General features: G+C 42.2%; 1 protein-coding gene across 18 annotated transcripts in view; it reads left to right on the top strand.

Moving 5' to 3' along the window:
• Positions 1-9591, top strand: part of tcf7l2 (transcription factor 7 like 2) — a 91472-nt gene extending 81881 nt beyond the window's left edge. For 3 of the 18 annotated variants that reach the window (XM_023409121.2, XM_023409130.2, XM_023409127.2), the window contains 7 exons: positions 479-604; positions 715-877; positions 1082-1189; positions 1883-1931; positions 2757-2807; positions 4013-4085; positions 7326-9591. In XM_023409121.2, the coding sequence (XP_023264889.1) occupies positions 479-604; positions 715-877; positions 1082-1189; positions 1883-1931; positions 2757-2807; positions 4013-4085; positions 7326-7782 (1027 nt within the window). In that variant the 3' untranslated portion in view covers positions 7783-9591. Of the gene's footprint in view, positions 1-463; positions 605-714; positions 878-1081; positions 1191-1868; positions 1932-2756; positions 2808-4012; positions 4086-4676; positions 4750-5303; positions 5365-7325 lie in introns of those variants that run through there. The other 15 variants (XM_087174779.1, XM_087174788.1, XM_087174785.1 and 12 more) reach the window with 12 other exon arrangements.
• The last annotated feature ends 394 nt before the right edge of the window (positions 9592-9985 follow it).

The raw sequence follows: 9985 nt of genomic DNA, 5'->3' as shown, positions 1-9985 counted from the left end.
GGGGGGGGGGGGGTGGGGGGGGGTTAACACTGATTTATCCTTGTGCAATTGCACTCACCTATTGCCACACAATATAGATTTTTCAAATATTTTACTGATGGTTTGCCATGATTTGATGTTATACCTTTCTGTGAAGTGTATAGTTGCCCGGGCTTGATTCTGCACTCAAATTAAATTGCGTGACATTTGACCTGACACTCGTTTTGAGTACAAAAGTAAAAATGATCTTAATTGGTGAATGATAATACGGGAATCAGCCTTGGACATTTTTACGTGGATGTGTGTATGTGCATTTATGTCTCGTGGCTAAAGGCCAATTCCATTCCTGTGAAGAAAATTGAAAAAAGCACTGAATGCTTTGATTGAAAGATGGGAATGGAATTCAGCCTCAGCTGCGCAGTCTTGTGTATAAATGTGTTCCATCTTCTCATTTCACCCGTGTCCATTCTGACGATTTACACAGTCTTCTGTCCTCTAGGTTCCCTCCACACATGGTGCCCCCTCACCACAGTTTGCACACCACGGGCATCCCACACCCAGCCATCGTCACACCCAACGTCAAGCAGGAATCCTCCCACAGTGACATCAGCTCTCTCAACAGCTCGTGAGTAGACTTTTCTCTGCCTTTACAATCACTTTTTCAGTCTGATGTGACTTTAGAAGCAGCCGGAGGTCGACTGTGCTCACCTTCCTGCCCTATATGCTCCTCCACAGGAAACAGACAGACGCTAAAAAGGAAGAGGAGAAAAAGAAACAGGTCCACATAAAGAAGCCTCTGAATGCCTTCATGCTCTACATGAAGGAGATGCGGGCCAAGGTGGTGGCCGAGTGCACACTGAAGGAAAGTGCTGCCATCAACCAGATCCTGGGGCGGAGGGTAAGTTCTAGATACACACCAGCACTGTAATGGTCAAACTGGAGGGCTTATCACAGAGGATCATGGGTTTTTTTTGTTTTTTGTTTTTTTTGGTGACCTGACGGTCCAGTATTGTAGATTTAAGTCCTGTTAACAACCGGGACATCTATATTTTTCCTGACTTTCATTGTTTTCTTTCTGTGTCTTCTGTTTCCTGTTGCACAGTGGCACGCCCTATCGCGGGAGGAGCAGGCCAAGTACTACGAGCTGGCCAGGAAAGAACGACAGCTCCACATGCAGCTGTACCCAGGCTGGTCAGCACGAGACAACTATGTAAGTTTTTAAGTTTACAAGTCGTAACGGCCTGGTCTTTCCCCCTTTCACTAGGTCACATGACCAGGACGAGTTCTTTCTTTTGCTTTTTTTTTTTTTTTCTTCTTACCTAGCCTGAGGGGGGTCTCTCTTTTCCTGTAATGTTCTTTTGATATGTATATCTGAGACCGGACAAATTGCCTTGACCTAAGCCCATCTTGTTACGACACGAAGGAAACATGGTGTTGTTTATACGAATCCTCGGTGAATGTTTCGCGGCCCAGACACTTTGTTCTGACACATAAGCGCCCAGATTCTCATCAATTTTTGTCCAGTTTTGGGATCAAGTTGACCAGTGGAGACTTCCACAAGCAGCCTTAGAGAAATCTGTCCTCCAAACCAGAAGCCCGTCAAGATGTCTAGATGTTCACATAGAAGAGGAAAATAAGACAAAAGATTACAGAAAAAGAAGAAAAAGACAGAAAGCAGAGCGAGGAGGGAGAGTTCGGGTCTGGCCTGCAGTGGCTGTTACAAACCGGAGGGCAGAGACAGAAAGAAAAAAAAAAGGCAGAGAAAGAATGAATGAATAAATAAGTAAACACAAAGATGAGTCCTATTCTCTGTTTCATGTTTTGGGCATTCTGCAATATAATAACTAAGGTTCCTGTCTGTGTCTATTTTTTTCTTTCTATTTTTTTGGCGGCTAACCAACAGGGGAAAAGGAAGAAGAGAAAAAGGGAAAAGCAGCAAGCAGAGAGCAATGGTAAGTGAGCTGCAATTATCTCTCATATTAGAAGAGCCCCATCATGTGTCAGGCAGATGTGACATCTTGCAAGATAAAAGTCAAGCTAGTTTTTTTGTGTTATGTTTTTTTGTGTGTGTGTATGTTATTGTGCCTGGCTTTTTTTCTCCTTTTTTTTTTTTTTTTTTTTGGTATAGTTATGCTACCCAATGCAATATTTAAATAGTAGAGTTGCTTGTAATACCCCCTTTTCCCATTTTCCCTAGCTAATAACAACTGAATATGCATGACCTCCCCCCCACACTCCTCCTCACCTCCCCTCTTGACACCCCCCTCCCCTCCTCCCTGCCCGACCCCTGCCCCACTTTGCCCCTTAGCGTTCTGGTATTGTGATATGTGTGTTTTGAGAATGTGAAGTTGAAGCATTGTGAGAGCCATTAACTTTGCCAGTGTTGTGTTTGCGGCCCTGTTTTTTTTTTATAATGCCTGTGGCCTGCAGATAGACTGCACTACTGTACTGTGAGTGTGTATGTGTGTGCGTGTGAGTGTGAGTGTGAGTGTGGGTCTGCGCGACTGTGCATGTGCGTGCGTGCTTGTTGGGCTGCCCCTTGCTTGCTTTCATGCATGCTTTTATACCAACAAAAGACCAAAAAAAATCACTTACATCTTAAAATTAAGGAGGTTTGCTAACTCTTATGATTTATCCATTTTTTTTTTATTATTCTTATGATTCATATTCTTCTGATCGTATTGTGAGGAGCAATGCCGACTTGTTATTATGTATTTTGCGCTCGTTTGGTGACGGATCTCTTCTTGAAGGCCTCTCTATCTGTTCTTTTTTTTCAGAACACAGAGAATATTTTCCAAACCCTTGCCTTTCACTCCCTCCGATTACAGGTGCTAATGTCATTTTGAGTATTAAATTACTAACTTGTTTTTATTCTTCTTCTTTTTTTTTTTTTTTAATTAATGTATATTTATTTATTTATTTATCTATCCATGAATGTTTAATATTAGGCAGGTTTAAACTTAAACTCTATGTTATGCTTTGTTTGCTGCTTCCTTTTCTTAAAATGTTGCTATTGTCTATTTGACTTGAAGCTAGGTTAAATTCCATTTACTTTACCTCCATTGACTTATGTTGCTACTTAGTTTGGAGCATTGTCCGTATTTTGGTAAAGCCACTATGCAGTATGCTTGAGGAAGAGATAATATAAAAGGTAGATTATCATTGTGGAGTATGACCTGAAGGATGATGTCAGGGTAAACCTCCTTAATCTATATGCTTCAGTAGCTGCGCTTGTGCCTCTCCTATAGGCCAGCATGAGTTTGGCCGACTCCCCCCCTCCCCCTTTTTTAAAAAATCTGTCTCTACTCAGACGAGGCCTGGGCTCAAACACTTCACCACACAGTCACACTGCTCTACTTCTGATAATGACATGATTACTGGGTAGAGTTAGCAAGTGACTGGCAGCTTTTCTGCGACCGACAGCCAATGTTGGTGGAAAACAGTCAACTGTTTGATGCCAGGTCTGAGGAGTAGATTCCCTCTTCAGGTTCCAGCCTTTTTAATCCTTCCCCTGGCTAGGGCTAACTCACGACCGTGCTGTTTTAGCAATCTGCTCCTGCTGCCTAGTTCTTCCACCTTGACCTTGCCTTTTTGAGACCATAGTGCACCGATAACATCTAGCAGTAAATTAATCCAATCTGCATTTGCTCCATTTATACCCTCTCGACCAAATAAGCCCTCTTATCTTCCAGCTTTAACTCCAGTCAGAATTTAGATTACATGACTGCAAGCGACTGTTTCCATATTAATATCATAATTTGATAATTTGCATGCATTTTGATTTTTTTTTACTAATATCTGAAACACACTAATTGTGTTCAGTCCTATCTTGAAAGGCACACTTGAGAATGGCTTTAAGGGGGTTTTTGGGGGGGATTTCTTGCACAATGAGCCACTGCCAAGCTTCATAGATTCACTGTTATCTGTTTTTTCTCCTTATTTCTCTCCTCCTTTTGATTTCCTTATTTTTTTTTTTTGGGTTATGGTTCTATTCATCCTCTCTGCTGGCTTCCCTTCCCTGTTGCGGCATCAGACCTGAGCGCTCCTAAGAAGTGTCGAGCGCGCTTTGGGCTCGATCAACAGAATAACTGGTGTGGCCCGTGCAGGTGTGTATGGTGTGTGCTTGCACTGGCCAGGGCCAGGTGAAGGCTGGGTAATCTACGCTGGGACTTCCTCCCTCTGCTCTATGCTGCTGCTAGCTCTTCTTCTTCTTCTTCCTCCTCTCTTCCCTCCCTCCCCTCCGTCTGTCTGTCCCGCCAGGCTATCGTGACCTCTCAGCTCCCTCCAGCCACGCCCTGCCGGTCTATCTGTAGGGTCCCACTATTTTATTCTTACCTCCTGTTTGGGAAGAAGGGTATTAACAGCACATGCCAGAGTGTTTGTATGAATGGTGTCTGTGCGTATGTGTTTGATTAAGAAATACTTCTGGGGTTACAGGGGTTTCATTGCAGGATGTACAGTACAATAAGCCTCACTGAGATTGGTCAGAAATCCTAAACTGGCAGGTCGGGGCTTGGAGGATCTGGAGCCTGATGGCTTGGTCAATATGGAGGACATCCCAGTGTTGCCAGCCTAAACCTAAGCCCTGGTTATATGTTTTTGTCTGTGCAATGACGTGTCCATTTTCTTTTTTTCTTTCTTTTTCCTTTTTTTTTTGTCTTTGTGTGTATGTTTGTGTCTACCTCTTTGGCTAACAGATGCAAATACCCCAAAGAAGTGTCGTGCCTTGTTCGGGCTTGACCAGCTGAGTTTATGGTGCAAACCATGCAGGTATAACTGCTGTAGTACCAATGGGAGGAAGACATCCACAATGAGCAGCTTCTTCTCCTTGATTATTTGCTCAGATATCCCTCTAAAACATGTTTCCATCAGTGTGGTAACAGATGGCAAACTCCTCTGCTCCTCTTCCTTACAGAGGAGCTTCCTGCTATAAATTTCCTCACAGCAATTTTCCTTCATTGAACTTGGTTCAAGCCCAGTGGCAGAAAATGGATTTCTAAATAAGATTACTGAATATTTTATCACAACAAGATATCTGTAAGCTGTAACATCACGGCTTCCTAATGTAATTTGGAATAACCTTTCTTCCAATCTTGACTTGTTATGGTTGAAATCCATTTTCTCTGCAGGCAGTGGATAATTCCCTCCCATCTTAACTGTCATGTATGTTCTAATTGGCGCCCTTTTGAATAACAATGTTATGCTTACAAATTTAGCCCTGCTTTCTCTGAGGGCCTGCTCAGTGACACTCTTTTCTGTGCCCTCTTCCTCCTCCCTCTCCACCTCTTCTTCCTCCAAACTCCTCTTCAATAACCCTTACTTAGTCCCTACCTGTTGTCTTTCTGTTCTGACACAAGCAGTCTTTGAATTGGGAATATTTTCATGGTAGGTATTTGTTTCTGCTAAGTAATACCCTTCTCTGTGTCTGGCTTGCACCACACCCTACCCCACTCTTTCTTTACACAACTTTTCCAACACCAACCATTGCAACACATTGTTCGTCACCAAGTTTCATTTGTATTGTTTTATATGGACAGGCTGGAAATCAGAAGTTTAGTCAGATGATCACATTAAGAGGTGATTCTCAGCAGATTGTCCCACAAGAATTAAACACATCACCTATGCTTTTTACTGTATTCAACTTGTCTTTGAAATAAGTAGGATGTCGCAATCACTCATCTCCGCACAGTCCGACATTGTTGGTGTTCTCACTCGGCTCTCTTATTTCCCTTCCAGCTGATACACACATTATCAAAAATATTGCATTATTCCTTAAACAATAAAAGGAGATCATGAGATCAGGGGTCTGGGAAGAGCGATAATTCAGTCTCTTTGGTTTTTGGGTTGTTTTTTTTTTTTTTTTTTTTTTGGAGCCGAGAGGTTAAAAGTTCTCTCTGGGCTCCATTTCCTAAAAGATGCATCTGGTGTAATATCCCCCGAGACAGAGAAATCAATAACATACACAGGCACATACTATGAATCGATATGTCTGTTAAAAAATGGATATTAGCTCATTTGTTGCAGTTTGACAGCTAGTTAGAGAGCAAGATGTGTATGTAGAGGCAAGACGATACCTTTTTCACGCCCGGTCGATACTCCGCACCACCCAGTGTTACAGTATCAGCTTAGGATCCACTTAAAAGCCTTATCCCTCCCCACCCACTCTTTTCTAGACTTTTCTAGTGTTCTATACTGTCTGGTGTTGTGTGCTTGTACTGTTGAGCTTATTGGAAATGCATGACTGTCTTTCAGCCTAGCATGCGATCAAGGTTTTGTTGAGCCCTTCTCTGTGATTTGCCGCTGTCCCTCTTCTTTTCCATTCTCAGTAATCTGCTCTCTCTGTTTGTGTTTATGTAGAGTTTTTCCCCTTCAGAAATACAGGAAGTGGTTCGATTTGACAGCTTAGATTAAACAGCAGACCAGCCTTAGTACTCCCTGTCCCTATGAGTCTTAAATACTATTACTCTGGCCTTCAGGCATCCTTGTGATAGAATGGAGAGCTGGGAGAGGGGTCAGTGCCAGGGTCAGGGTAAAGATGAGGTGGGCAGAGATTCCCCCTTAACCAAATCTGAACACATCCCTCGCAGAAAAGTCACCACAGATAAATGCAACAATCCCCTTACACTCCTAACTCCCCCTTTCCCTCCCCTCCCATGCTCGTTCATTGGGTTCCACTGAGCGCAACGGGCCTGGCCCCAGGACTCAGCAGGCAGGGGGAGGGGTCCCGACCCCAGGCAGGAATGCAAACATGATGCCTTGACCCTTCACGCACACACACTTGTGTCTGTGGGGCAGATGCAGGGTAGTGTGGATCTTGTTGACTTTTTCGCCTTGTATCCAAACTCTGTCCCCTCAGGAGAAGAGAGAGTAGAGCCAGATAGAAGTCGAGGAGTGAGACAGGTCCAGTAACCTCGTGTTTGCTGGAGAGAACAGGCTGATCCCCAGCTGTAGCTCTTGCCTTTAAGAAAGGCTTGAGTTTACATCCAGAGAGCGTCCACTACTACATCTACTCTGCCTCATTTCGTCCTCTCATCATCATCATCCTCATCATCTCTGTGTGCTTTTCATTTCCCTGCTGCTTCACCTGTGATCTTTCCTTCACGTCTGTCCTGTCTGATGGTTTAAATGTTTGGAAACTGTCATTTGTGCCACCTTTCTTCTTAGCACGAGGTTTATAAAGCTGCTTAAAAGCACCACTGCAAAATACTATCTGCTGTGTAAAACCAGTTTCGTGTGCTTAATTTAAAAGGCAGAGGTGCATTTAAGTCAGCAACAGTGCTAAGAGGCGATGCAGTCTGAAGATGTGATGTTAAAAGACGTTCTCTTTCTCTTGCCTTGTCCCTCAGGAGAAAAAAAAAGTGCATTCGCTACATCCAAGGTGAAGGCAGCTGTGCCAGTCCTCCCTCTACGGACGGAAGCTTACTAGACTCCCCCCCATCCTCCCCCTCCTCAGTGGTTCCCTCCCCCTCCTCAAAAGAGTCCAAACCTCAGACTGAACAAATGCAACCTCTCTCACTGACTATGAAACCGGCCCACCAGCCACTCCACCACCCGCACCTCCTGGCTGGGCCTCCACCGCCATCTTTGGTTCAGCTGGAAAACTCTGCTGCAGCTAGCAAAACGTCGGGCGCCCCCTCCCACAACGGAGCCCTGGAGCACGGTGACGTCTCGTCCTCGCGGCAGCCGGGCTCCTCTGTGGCGTCCTCAATGGCCCGGCCCTCGGCATCGCTGTGTCATTCCCACTCGCTCCTCCCCTCCACAGCCCCTCAGCCTCTGTCGCTAGTGACCAAGTCTATAGAATAGTCTACCCTATTCTTCTTCTCCTCTTTTCTAGCTCTGCACACACACACCTTTCTAGGCCCTCTCTATGCTATATTTCACTTGCCGTCAGTTCTTTTCTCTTTATGTTCCTGTGCCATAAGGCTTTGAAATTTTAGTTTTTGTTTTATTAAGGTTCATTGGTCAATATTTGACCCATCATTATCAAAAAATCTAATTATTATAAAGAAATGATACAATGAGCTGTAGTATAGCTTTGTGAATCTGCCAAAATTTTTATGAATTTTGTTTTTGTCTTTTTTGTAGTGTTAAACAGTGCAAACAGAAAAATTATCTAGTTCAACTTCAAAATGTTTAAAAGACGGATATAAAAAGGTAGGCTAGATTATTCAATGAGCCCTTTTCTTGAAAGAGTTGGTTCTCCTTCTTTATTTGTATTAAATACGAGCTTGCGAACCAATCATTTGACATCTGTTCAAACTCTAGGAGGGCATGAGGCTAGCGGTGACACCTCTCTGAGGAACAACTTTAATTGTGATGTTACTTGTTCTTGTTTAAATGTACAGAATAATGGGGAGGGGGGGGATTACTGTGTTAAATATGCATTCTTCCACTGCGTTGTCTTTTTTTCTTTGTTGTTTACCTTTGGGGTGGAGTCAGGCAAGTTGGGTGGGCTTGAGGGGAGGTCGGGGTGGGAGGGATGCGGGTTATTAAATTCAAAATGTCACAACGCTAGGACCAGTAGTATTTATTGCTTTAGAGATTGCTTGTTGTATCTTGTATGTGTCTCTTTTTGACTTTTTTTTTTCTTAATACATTGTACAAATATTTTTTCTTAAGGTAAGCGACTTATATATGAATGATCCATTTTTACAAGGAGGTTTTAAAAGGCAAATCTTTTGTTATTGATTTCTTTCCTCGCTGAAAACCTGGATTCCACTCAGTGTACTGTGTAGATCTCATGAACAGAAGTATGCACAACTTCATTTCAAGAAATGCGTCTATAAGCCATTTTACAAAAAGAAGAAAAGAAAACTTGAAACAAGAGACAGTGGGTACCGTGTCTTCAGTAGTTGGAAAAGTGTCTAAAGCCCTTCTTTTTTATTGCACAGTCACATCTCTCAGACTGTAGATTCGTGTACAGATTTTCCGTGCCAAATTTTGTGATAATTTTCTCTGCCCCTCTAACCATACTGTAGGGATCTTTTTTTTTTTGTTTTGTTGTTGTTTGTTTTGTTTTTGGTTTTTTTTATTTCGATACCATTCTTTGCTGTGACGTTACATAGATTGCTATGTATGTAGTATAAATGTTGCTATAACAAATGTGTTTGGTAGCAAATTGTCAAATATTAAAATTTAAACTTAATAAAAAGACGGACATCATACTGTATAAACCCACAAGGGCCAAATTATGTATATTAGGAGGTTCATAAAAAAACTATTAAATACAAAAAAATACACAAACTGCCACTTTTAAGTACACTACTACATATAGGTAGATAGAAAAAATAGGCATGTTGATGTTGCAAGAGGCTGTAAAAAAAGCTACAAGAGAATCATCCACTCGGTGCCATTGTAGTTGACATGACGCGACTGTAATCTGTCGATTTCTTCTCTGGTTTATTAAGATGCTAATGATAAATAGTTTGAATGTTTCCTTAACGGCTGTGATGTTCCTGTTCTATTTTATGCTCTTATCTTTTTGTTTGTTTGTTTTTTCCTGTTATTTTAAATGGTTCCAAAACCATGTTTTTTTGTAATGAATAAATGTTTATGCTGTACAGTCTCTGTAGCATGCAGTTCTGTATTAATAAAAGCAACTTAGTATGTGCACACCTGTGTCCTCCTTTTATTCTGAAATTCATTGGCAGGTGCAGCGACCTAACAAAATGTTTCACCAGTGTTGCTGCAAGTAGCTCTTATTCAGCTTCACCTTCTCCTATACATTTCACAACAGTCACCAAACTTGTCAATGAAATAAAGTCAATCGTCATGCCTTAAGTAAATACTGTTTCAAGTTTGATGAAATGCAATAACAGTAGCACTGTAAAACAGAGGGCATACATCACTGATCTGAGCACAACCACAAAGCAAGAAACCATCTCTGATATGTTATCTGGGACTAAGCTATGGATGTAGATTTGTTTCAATATTATTTGTGTGAACAGATCAACAATACATGCGTAAATGTGTAATTTGTAAATATAAAACACCCTCCACAAATAGG

This window comes from Seriola lalandi, unplaced genomic scaffold (genome assembly GCF_002814215.2).
Source record: "Seriola lalandi dorsalis isolate HSWRI2012SDOR001 ecotype SW California unplaced genomic scaffold, Sedor1 jcf7180002054383, whole genome shotgun sequence".
NCBI lineage: Eukaryota > Metazoa > Chordata > Actinopteri > Carangiformes > Carangidae > Seriola > Seriola lalandi.
This window is presented reverse-complemented; position numbering and strand designations above follow the sequence as displayed.